General features: G+C 31.5%; 1 protein-coding gene across 1 annotated transcript; it reads right to left on the bottom strand.

Moving 5' to 3' along the window:
- Nucleotides 1-3,480: 3,480 nt before the first annotated feature.
- Nucleotides 3,481-11,931, bottom strand: LOC134715248 (uncharacterized). Its single transcript, XM_063577311.1, has 8 exons — nt 11,750-11,931; nt 10,497-10,607; nt 10,084-10,218; nt 9,193-9,243; nt 7,310-7,420; nt 4,799-4,948; nt 4,320-4,400; nt 3,481-3,571 (listed from the first exon to the last, which is right to left on the bottom strand). The coding sequence occupies exons 1-8, from the start codon at nt 11,838-11,840 to the stop codon at nt 3,537-3,539; spliced, it is 765 nt and encodes a 254-aa protein (XP_063433381.1). The 5' UTR covers nt 11,841-11,931; the 3' UTR covers nt 3,481-3,536.
- Between the last annotated feature and the right edge of the window lie 408 nt (nt 11,932-12,339).

Here is a 12,339-nt window from a genome sequence, read left to right as displayed (position 1 = left end):
TTATGCCCATGTTTACTGATCTATCTTAAAGGTGAGGCAATGGGTTCGTTGATCCCTTTTATTCAAAAAGAGCTCTTTCCAGGAGATCATAATAATATAGACAAAAGGAAGGATGTGGGGAAAGCAACAAATGCGGCAAAATATGACATATGGAAAACAAAGTTGTTATGGAGTAAACATTCGTGTGACAACAACTCAGACGATACATAAAAAATCAGAATAATGATAAAAAATTTGGTTTCCATATATACGTGTACCTGCAGTGTTGATGTACGAGGCGCGTTTATGATTTTCTTTATGTTACTTGATATGAAAAATTGACAAAAAATAATATTTTACTTGTAAAAGTAAATCCTGAGCCTGTAATAGCTGCTCTTCGTGTTCCATTTTAATAAATAGAAACAAACCGGCTGTCGCTTTTCTTGTTCTCATAGAACCATATGATACGAGCTCCATGTTTTGTGAACGTCTTTCTTAACTGTCGTTATAGACTGACCAGTGCATATCGCGAATGGCACTTTAAATTTATTTTAGTGCGAATATTAACTTACATTTATCTGGATTTATTACAGTCGTAGTTCCATCTTGTCGCCTTCGTACTTTTATTTGATGGCAACACGACGGGATTACGAGGTCTTCGAGAAGTCGTTTTGCCATCATAAGACCTTCGGGTAGCTTCGTGATTCATTCCCGGTGACATTACGATGGTGAGGATGGTGATACGAACTCAATACGAACCCTCAACATCGAACGCACCTTCGGGGATTTTTTAACATGTTAAAAAAATAAGAACCCTTCCCGAAGTGGACCAGAAAAAGTAGCCGATGGTTCTACGATGATTAAAGATGGCACTACGAATAGCCCGATCTGGATACGATTAGTCCCGATTTTGAAAATTTCCATAATCGTGTTGCCATCTGCGTAAAAATCGGGACAGTGTGACGCGGGCATAACAAAAAGCACATTTTGTCTGTAAAACTTGTACTTTGGAAATGGTATCTCTATGTAACAAAATGAAATAATATTAATCAAACAAGCAAAAACTTATCCTTAAACAACAGCAACACCTTTTATTGAATATTCATGAAATTATTTCATACATCATACATCTGTATGAAACATATCGAATTACCAGATTCTTATGTTGTTGCTCATGTAATACCACTCTTGATTTGCTATTGATACCCTCAATTCCTTGCTTGAATTTCGTTTTGTTCAATCAAAGTAAGTGTTCTGGTTATGTTTAAAAAAACAAACGTTGTCATCAATATACTAGTTTTGCATTGTAATATGAATTCCCAAACTGTATGTGAAAAATACATACCATAACGTGTGGATTTGATTGTCGCCATTGCATTGGGACTCACAGCCTATTTGACGTAAAATGTAAATTAACAAAATACTTTGCTCAGAAGAAAACTAATAACGAAAAGTCCCTAATCAAAAGGTAAAATCACCAGATCAAACACATCCAACGAATGGATAACAACTGTCATATTCCTGATTTGGTACAGTCATTTTCTTATGTCGAAAATAATGGATGGAACCTAGTTTTGTAGCTAGCTTAATCTCTCATTTGTATGACAATCGCATCAAATTCCAATATATAATATGTGTTTCATATCAAGTTTTCTGAACTAGAAATTCAAAAGATAGCACAAAAGAGTGGTACAAGATACCAAAGGGGCATTCAAGCTCATACGGCGAAAATAACCTGACAACTCCATGGCAAATATAGAGAAAGACGAAAAGACAAAAAATAGTACAAACAAACAAAACGTAAAAAAAACCTTAAGACTAAGCAAAATATATACCATCAAATTCTGGGGTGATCTAAGGTGCATCGCCATGCTAAGCAGATCCTGCTCAAACTGTGGCATCTGTCATCTGCTCATGTTATTTCAAACCCGGCTATGAGTCTAATTGGGTCGGTAATAGAATTGGAAAAGAAAACGGGTTGTAGTAACGACAATTGAAACCTATCCGTAGTTATCTGTTAAACAGAAATTCCATAACGGTCAACAAAACTGTGATGGTGTCCAAAGCGGTAAAAAAAAAAGGCTTTTCTCTGTATCTTTTTCAAGGTAAATCATGATACGAAATACAAGCACTGGAACATCGTATCAACTAGGGTAGGAATGTGGATTACTTGTGTAAGGTGAAGTTTAGACAAATTTTGTATTAATATTGTGACTAATATTAGATGAAAGGGTCTTAGATATAATGTACTCTAAAAGATCTTTGGATTGTCTTTAGTATTCACACACCACCTATGTAAAAAGCAGTTTCACAGTAATTTAAAACCCAGTCTGATTTCTGATTCATGTTAAGAATTTTGAAATGGGTCAAGTTGGGCACTTTGAAACCTTGTATGTAATGACTGTTTTTTGTTTATGTATTGAACACAAAAGTATTGAATACAGTAAAGGAACACGGATTAAAAGAAAAAAATTGAACAAAGATGGTTTCCTTTCCATCAAATAGACATATGGCATCAAAACTCTAGGTTTTAAATTTAATGCTTGTAAATAATTGGTTAGTTTTGATTAAGATACATGTGTAGATAAAAGGGCAATAGTTATTACAACGTGAATATTCAGATATCTCCATCGGAAAAATTGTAATTGTCAAATCAATTGCAATAACTAAAGTAATTCATGTCATTTCATCTAAACATGTATCAACATCTTACTTAACAAGAGCACAACGCGATATGAACATTCTTTTGAATGGTTATACCCCGAATATAAAATTAGAAGCTATTTAAAAGTCTACTAGCGAGAGTATCTGTAAGCTCCAGGTTTTGAAATAAAGCTGTTATCCTTCGAATTATGTAGTTGGACGATTTCTGTAAGACAATGACTTTTTTCCTCTATTTGATTTCAAAGATTTTTGTATGAGCAGATGTGAATGTCAGTTTTTAAATTTTAAAGACCCTTTTTTTCCTAAAGAAGAAAAGATGGAAACAACAAATTGCATGCGTTCGAATCGCTTTTCTAGATTAACCTTTATCAGGAATGCACAAAGCCAAATATTTGAAAGTGATGAATGTATAAAACCCGAAACAGTGAAAGAGGTATATGAACAGAAGTACAAAATAAGTCACATCGATCTAAGGTCACCTTTCTGTAGGGAGAAGAAACATGAGCTTCTATATAATTTCAATATTAAGAAACGGTTAATTTTCGATAAGTTTGCTATAAATCATGTCAATACCGAAGTACTAACTACTGAACGTATCATACTCTCAATGTACACCAGTATATTTATCAGAAATGTGTCGACGAAATATCGTTCTTTCTTTGTAAAGTTTTTGGTACATCAGAGTTTTTCAAAAGTTTGATAGAAATGATTTTTAAGTAAAAAAACACATATTCAAAACAGTGAAAGGAAAGACGTTTTTTTGAACGAAGAATTAGCAATCACCTTAATATAAATGCCAGAACGTTATGTAAAATGAAAATGACAAAGAAACTCCGATCGTTTTCATTTTTTAATTATATAATGTTTTTGTATAACTCATTACAAATAAATAATCATTTACCAGCAGGTAGAGGTGGTGCCAATGTAGCTACAAATAAAATGCAATGAACGTTAAAATATGTAACTGACAGCAATTACGGCAATATAACATTTAAAACTGACAATAAACAACTCGATTAATCAAAATAAGTCTACAACATGATTCGGTAGGTAGCTGCTCTTTTGAAAGCAATTCTAAAAATATTTGACTACGCTCTATGGATCTCGCTAAATCATAAGAAAATCTGTGCTATGAACAAAACAAATGAAGAATTTCATAATTCCATCATATTATGTAAGTTTTCTTACAATAATGTAAAGCTAGAGATTACATTTATTTACACATCTCAGTAAACATTTTACTTAAATCCCTCAAGTGTTACAGAAAACTAAAAAAAAAAACACACATAAGGCAATGGAAAAGATACAATTGCCTTGTCTTATATGCACGTTATCATTACCAAGGTAGTGAGGTGATTAGGAATTCAAATGACAATTAAAACTATTATCTGTGCAGGTTATTTTGATCGTTATGTAAATATTATACATGATAAGAAAAATGTTAGGGATTTATCAAAACAACCAATGCGTTTGCTACCTGATGAGGTTTACAGTAATAATGAATGTGTGAATATGTATCATATATTGAGATATGTAATAGAAAAAAATCTGGAATCATGTTGGACGTTAAACGACCGTTGTTAACCTTCATCAGATTGAATGGAAACAGAACAATCATACTCACCAAATTGCTAATTATATTTCGTGAAGAGGTGTATAACATTCTTAAAACGTACCTGAAGGGGTAGGTTGATTTCCTGGAGCTTGTGGTTGAGGTGGTGCAAATGTTGGAGCAGAAGTTACAGATGGTTGATTACCTATAGTTTCATTGCAATGATAAGTTACTTACGAATCACAACATTGTGACAATATTATAAAACAGTATTGAAGGCGTTATTTTTAAATTTGTATTTCTGAGAGTTTTGTAAAATTTGAAGTTCATCAAGGTGTAGAATATCAAATATCTTATGAATTTGAATTTCGAATACATGCTACTTCCCTGATTATATATATACAAAATATCAAATACTAGTATTTGTATATAATGAAGATTTGTTTTACCAAAATAAATTAAAAATTGATGATTGTTCACTGAAAACAGATAATCTGTTTGTTAGTTTTCGTAAATACTCATTGAAAATTGTTATTATTCAAATTTTTTGGGAATATCACATTTTATACATAATTTGTAAATAGCGAGTAATCGTCTGCTTACCACTACTACTTCCGTCAGAGCAGAAACCACAATGTTTACTACAGTTTGCATCCGCCCATCCTTTGTACTTAATGTTTGTACATGTATCTTTTTGGAACTGATTACAATTGGGTATGGCATCTATACATGGCTTTGTCGTTGTAGGTAGACCTATGGAAATACACACATATGTAATATGTCTAAAAGTACTATATACACAGTTTATGCAATCAACTGACTATTTTCTGTAATGTAAAGCAAAGCTATATGTAAAGTTTATTTTCATTATATATGAATTAGTAAATAGCCTACAATTAACATTTACTTTCCTATTTTTGTTAGTTTTTTAAATTTTTTAATGGCTAAATTAACTGAATGATCAGTACGTTTGGCCTATATGATGAAATAGAACTTATCGAAAACCAGTTTTGAATTCTTGTTGACTCTTCTAATGTAGATGCTGTATTTGCATGCATAGTATCATCAACTCATTCTTCTACATTGTACATTTGCTGATTCCTGTAAGGCATTTGGTTATGATCATTGTATAAAAATCAATGTGAAATTAGTTATCAAAGGTACCAGGATTATCATTTAGTACGCCAGACGCGCGTTTCGTCTACATATGACTCATCAGTGACGCTCATATCAAAATATTTATAAAGCCAAACATGAACAAAGTTGAAGAGCGTTGAGGATCCAAAATTCCCAAAAGTTGTGCCAAATACGGCTAAGGAAATTTATGCCTGGTATAAGAAATTCCTTAGATTTTCGAAAAATTCAAAGTTTTTTAACTGAAAAACTACTGTGAATTCATTGTTATTTGTGGGATATCAATTTTCTTGGATTTCTTGGATTCCGGTGAACCATGAATTAAAATGTTCAACGAATTACAAATGTTATATTGGCTTGTATGCAGACTTTGACAAAATATTTATCAAAGGTACCAGGATTATAATTTAGTACAAAACTACGAAATTAGATAACAATGCAAATGCAATGTTTTATGAATCCACGAAAAACTGCACGAAAATGAATTAATTCACAGTATAATAAAGCTGTGTTAGCACAAAATACATTCAATGCTAAAGGCTCTCTTTAAAATAATTCGTTTACGAATTTGCGGGGAACATAAATTTTCAAAGGTATTTGTCAATTACTTTGCGGGTCAATACCAAGCGAACTGGTACATCCTTTGTTACTTTTATTTCTTTGATAGTTGACATAATCCAAGCTGTTCCAATTGACAATGAAAATAATAAGGGATATCCGGGTTTTTTTTGTAAACGATACTGTCCAATTCTGGAGATATGAAACAGCAGTAAAAATTTAACAAGAAAACACTCATTTATTGTTAAAAGTGTCATATCGTTATTAATATTAGTTTGACTTAAATTTTATATAGATTGCTTGTTGGCCTATAGATACTAATGAACGGATCTACATTTATTTTTGTCGGATATCATCTAACAATATAATGCAAATGGAGTAGTCTAATGAAGATAGGTTTCATGAAATTTTTCAATTGTGTCAATATTTTGACGAACTAGTTCAATCTTATTAGCACTGAAGTAATGAATAATGAGCTGATGATGTTATCAGGAACTAAGAGCCCAGCACCAGTGGAATTGACCCAGTACTAGTAAGGAAAACACGTTATTTATTTCGTATATCCGAAATTGGAAAAAGTTTCTCTGTGTATCTTTAATATGAATGTTCATACCTAAAAACTTAAAACCGTGGATGTATAATACAAAAACCCTTAAGCAGCTATTTGAAAAAAAGAAACAAATTGGCTTTAGTGTTTTTTAAACAAAGGTATAAACGTTTCGTATGTTTTATGTTAATTCAAACATTACCAATAGTTTTCGTGAAACTGTTACGTACATTCAAATGATATTTAAGGCCAAGAAACGTGCCAAATTCAAATAAATTTCATATTTCAAGACACTATACGTATATTGTTTTTATATTGAAATCGATAAAAAGAAGAAAAAAAAAGAAGAAATATGTAACAAATTTATTGTAAAAAAAAATGTTATTTCCCTCTTGGTGTACCATTTCGGTACCATTTATAAGCATAGTAACTCTCAAAGTCCAGGCGGTTAGACATTGACATTTGGAATTAGATAAGGAAATGAACTATACTAATAACATTTACTAAAAAATGTCATGTGTACTAATGTGTGTCTGTTTGTCTTTTTCATTTTTAGCCATGACGTTGTCAGTTTGTTTTAGATTTATGAGTTTGACTGTCCCTTTGGTATCTTCGTCCCTCTTTTACCAAACATGGTATGTAAATTACTTAATTGAAGACATAACAAGTTTTAATCTATAAAAGTTTTAAATTATTACTACACATTGTCATGGCTGTGACGTGAAGTGACACTACTTCCGGTAAGTTGGCGGGGCTAATAGGTAAGTTGAGGTCATTGACGTATAAAGCTAACATTTATACGTATAGCTTTGTCTGTATAGTAAAATCGCTGATTGCAGTATAAAAAAAACTATTGATATTTAGTGTATACTAACCGGTACAGAATCCACAATAACGATTACAGTTCTCTGTAGCCCAGGTAATGTATGGGCCTGTACAGGAGTCTTTACCATACTTATCACAGTCTTGACGTTTATCCACACATACTACAAAAATAAAAATTAAGCAGTCAGTATTTTACACGACATGTTCATCTATATGAGCTGTTTCTTTTTTTTAACATTAAGACTTTCTTTATTGTTGTTTTTTTATCTAACGATTTTTTATTATATCGATTACATGTTATTACTGCAATCTATAGTTCGATCTAAAATCTTTTCATTATTTTGTTTACGTTGGTTTTATTTTATATTGTGTTTTTTTTTTCTGTAACATAGTAAATAAACTCATCATAGATACCAGGAATAAATTTAGTATTTAGTATTTCTACTAAAGACTCATCAGTAACGCCGAATCCAAAAAAAGTTTAAAATGCCAAAAAAGTACGAAGTTAAAGAGCATTGAAAACTAAATTCCTAAAAGCATACCCTGATTTTTTAAAGTCATATGAAACCTCAAATTGATAAAAAAAAATAATGCATATGTTTTTTATTACTAAACATAGTTTTCATCATAAAACTTATATATATTACTTTTTTTGAAGAAAATTCTTCAATTTGTCCACATTAATAAGAAGTAAAAATCCGTTGATCGCAATACGCATGGATCTGTGTCTTTAGGTAGCAATAAACAGTTAGGAAAAATATTAAAATTTGCCCTTATAGATTTTACCATCCCCTGTCATTGCTTTCATGCAATATCCAGCTTACTGTTTGTGTCATATATGTGCATAAATGTATGTAATCAGAATCTACCATAGATTTTATATCCAGTATTTAAAATGGTAAAATATAATTTCTTTTGGATGTATCCATGGCAACAATCTGCATTTATTTGTTAAAAAATATTGCAAAAAGGAGAGAAAAGATGTCACATATTTCCCCAAAATTTGGCTAAAAGTAGAATTTCAATCGCTGGAAGTAATAACTTTTCTGAAACTGTGTACATATATCATTCAGCAATAAATAAACTTTTATATGATTGTACAAGTTATGCACGTGCTCAATATCCATGCTTCTTTATTCATTGTTTACTATAAGGTGACAATCGCTGAACTACGGCTTCAAAACACGGCAATTCATGAGCTGCCATATTTGTTAAATCATAACAGACAGACAAAACAAAATTTACGATATATAGCTCGATTGTACAATTTTTAGCGTAAGAAATGAAAAAAATCTGACACAGAAGACTAAGTTCATGATATATGCATGCATTGGTTTCAGGATTGAGTAAACATTATTTTTCACCAGTCACTTGATTCATATGATTTAAACATAACATCTGTTTAGCATAACAATAGTGTATACAAGGAAATGAACACCGCCAGAATAAAAACTGATACCCGGTCAGAATATCAATGCATTATTTGTTTGTTTACTCTGCCCGTAATGCATTGCTCATTGGTGATTAAAGTTTCCTATGAAGTCGGAATCATTTTCACCTATATCATCATAATATTGAGGATAAAGTTAAGTGAATGTGTATATATAATTAGGTAAAAATGAATTTTAAAGTAAAGTAAGATATATTGTGGTGTAAAATAATTTGAACACTGTGCAAGAATTGTACCACAAAATCGGTATGAAAATTGACAATGAATTGAAGTTTAAAGTAAAAAGAAAAGAGTTCTACTGTGAGGGTGCATAGTTTTCATTTAGACATTGCAGATAAGAGAACACATGAAAAGCAAAGATGTTGTCCTGGGAAATTTAGTTTGCATTGCAATATGGACGCATTGGAAATTTTGTAACAATGGTTTTTAAAATGATGGCAGTATGGCACCTTTAAGACAAGAGTCATCATTGGTTATACTTACATGATGGCGGTAAAGTTGTTACTTGACTGTCTTTAATAATAAGCTGGTCCGCTGAAAAAGTATTTTTATAATAAACATCTTTACAAATGTGGCAGTGGCAAAAAATGGTTCACAAATGTTTAGAGAGTATTTTTTAGCAATAACAGTTAAACGGAAAAATCAGTAGATAATGTTATATTGTTGTTACTATTATCATTTTATTTATATTTTAATTTCATTTTAAAAATCAAGTTATTTTTTTTTTACCATAAATATAAAGTGATGTAAAGTTCATGCAATATCAGCTGCCGATTTTAGAAGAAAATAAATGAAAACAAATCATAAAAGCCTTCTTCAGTTCTATGCAAGATTTCTTGGAAATATAGTTAAAACTAGATTTCAATTTCTACCTTATATTTTTTTAGTAAAGTGTGGTAAAACTATGTGTAGATATTTCATTTTCTAAATAAAAAAGCATTTGTTTTCATATTATTTAATATTTACCTTATTAAAGAATGGAAAGAAATGAAATATATATCATCGGTTTCATACCATACATTGAATAAGGTTAAGAAAGAAAAGACTTCATGTAACTCTTTTCGATATATGTATGACTCTGATAGAATTAGGGGACGATGTATTTGGTATTCTCGGGGCGGGTTGTTGGGGGTTGAGGAGCTGGAGGATGTTTCCCGGAGTATTTCTTCCTTTCATCTGTAGCTATGCATGCTGATTTCATGACGCGGCTTCGCTTTGCAGAATAGTTTTCGTCATTATGTGAAGAGCAAAGTGCCGTATATCGGTTTTATCAGGCAAAGTTAAAAGTTATTTATTTTCTATTTCCTCTGGTTCTCCATCACCCGTAGCAAAATTAAATCATATGATCTTGAATACTTATACATTTTAACTTACATGTACAGAGTCGGCAGTAGTACGCACAATTATCAAAGGCCCATTGTCTGTATGCGTCGTCAGTACATACAGATTTTTGGTATACATGACAATCAGGTTTGATGTCCTCACAAGGTGGTACTGGGGTTGTTGGACCTTCATAAAACAAATATACATTTAACAAAAAACAACAACTTACATTGCCATCGGTTTTCGAAAATTTGCATTTTTTTCAATTGTCCGAATGTTGGCGGAACGTTTGCTAGTAATATCAATTGTTTTGAAGTAACAAAATTATTTTCTCACCAATGTCTTCATGTGGGTTTTTTTTCAAAAGTAAATGCTGGAGACGTTAATAAGCTTATAAAACGGCAAATTGTATATCTGATTAAATTGTTTATGTATTGTGTTTGTTTCTCTCATGACTTTCTTACCTACGCAGAATCCACAAAAGACTGGACAGTAATCTTTTGCCCATTGTTCATATGGTGCTAGACAAGAATCTTTTTTAAATGCAAAACAGTTTGGTAATTTGTCTTTACATTCTGAAATAGAAATCAAAGAAGTAATTTAAATTTAAAGCTGGAAAGAACTGACTAAACAAGGCTTACAATGAAACACACTTTCACATGGAAACAAAAAATAATTTTGTTTACCGGGCAGTTATAAGGAGAATCTCTTCGTTGTTTTTAGTGTTTTGACATGGTATTTTCAGTTTGTTCTAAACTTATGAGCTTAAATATTCCTTAGGTATCTTTGGCCTCTATTTTTGTCAGTTTTTCTTTCAAAATATATTGGTTTTGGCTATCATTGTTATGGTGTAAACACATTAAGATACCACATAAGCTTTGTCGCGTAAAGTTGTCAATTAAGCGGTATTTTGAACATTGCAATATAAGGTAGCACTCAACAGTTAGATAATAAAATTAAAAATGCGCCACAAAATGTTTTATCATCTCCTATTCCTGGATTTCTAATACATTAACCAACTGTTTGTATTGTACATGTGCATATGTATGTAATCAGTATCTTCCATAGATTCTATTTTCAAAAGTTAAAACGGTGAAAATTAATTCTTTTTATGTGTATCCATGGCAACATTCTGCATTTATTTCCCATAAAAAGGGGGGTGAACATGTCACATTTCCCCCAAAAATTTGGATCAAACTAGAATTTCAATGCCTTTGAGTGATACCTTTTCAGAAACTGTTTCCCTAAATCTTCCTAATGTTCAAATAAAAAATGGGTGTCTTTCGCCTCATTTTTTCGTAAAATCCAATCACAAGTTGGTAAAAAGCATTACAATAATTGCCGGACCAATGTATGGTATATATATAGGGACATACAAATACGGACTGTCATACAGAAAACAGCCTATATTACATACATTACATAACCTTGATGTTCATATAAACCCAATACAAAGGCTATTTTAATACTCAGCTATCCAAAAATGAATTTTCTTGCACACTAGCTCTCATATTTGAAAAAATTCACAGGGGCCAAAATGCGAATCTGCACACCTAACTGTGGAGTGCTACCTAAGCGGAAGGTTTTGCTTACCCTAAAACAAGTTCAACCTACCTTTTTTGCTAAACTTCATATACCAAGTAGACGATATTACTAATTGCCATATCTTTCAAATAAAAAAATATAACATCTCAAGAAACAAATAAAAAAAACATACGTGTTTTTGTTGTAGTTCCTGGCATTAACTGAATTGCCTGACCATATGTCAGAGTTAAAACTGAAAACAATAGTAAACAAGACTTGAACATTGTATACTGTCAGAATAAAGCCTACGACAAGACTGATCAGATAATACTTGCACTGTAGACGTCAAATACTGAAGTGATAAGATAATCACTATTCAACGCCTCTATATGGAAACATTTTATTTTTTTGTACTTTTCTTCACCTTTCAACGTCGGTATAGTTTATTCAAATCATAAGATTTAGAAATGGTAATTGTAATAGTCTAACATAGTCGTGAAATCGACCAAACAATCTTTCATAGTTGGTAATAACAAAGACTAAACATAAAAAGTGCATGATATAAAAAAAAAAACACCAACCGCTACATGACCCTAAAATGTCAAACATAGTAGAGTTAACATAGGAACAGCCAGATTATATAGCAACAGATTGAGGTAAAGATTATGTTCACACAATATCGTTAGAAAACAAGATATTACAAGAGGACATAAAACTTGAATAAAAGCCAGGAGTACGAGAAATGTGGTCTACATATAGCTATATATGCCTAGTTGGCTCGTT

The sequence above is a fragment of the Mytilus trossulus genome, chromosome 4, assembly GCF_036588685.1.
Source record: "Mytilus trossulus isolate FHL-02 chromosome 4, PNRI_Mtr1.1.1.hap1, whole genome shotgun sequence".
NCBI classification, from domain to species: Eukaryota; Metazoa; Mollusca; class Bivalvia; order Mytilida; family Mytilidae; genus Mytilus; species Mytilus trossulus.
Note: the sequence above shows the minus strand (reverse complement) of the source record. Positions and strands in the feature narration are given on the sequence as shown.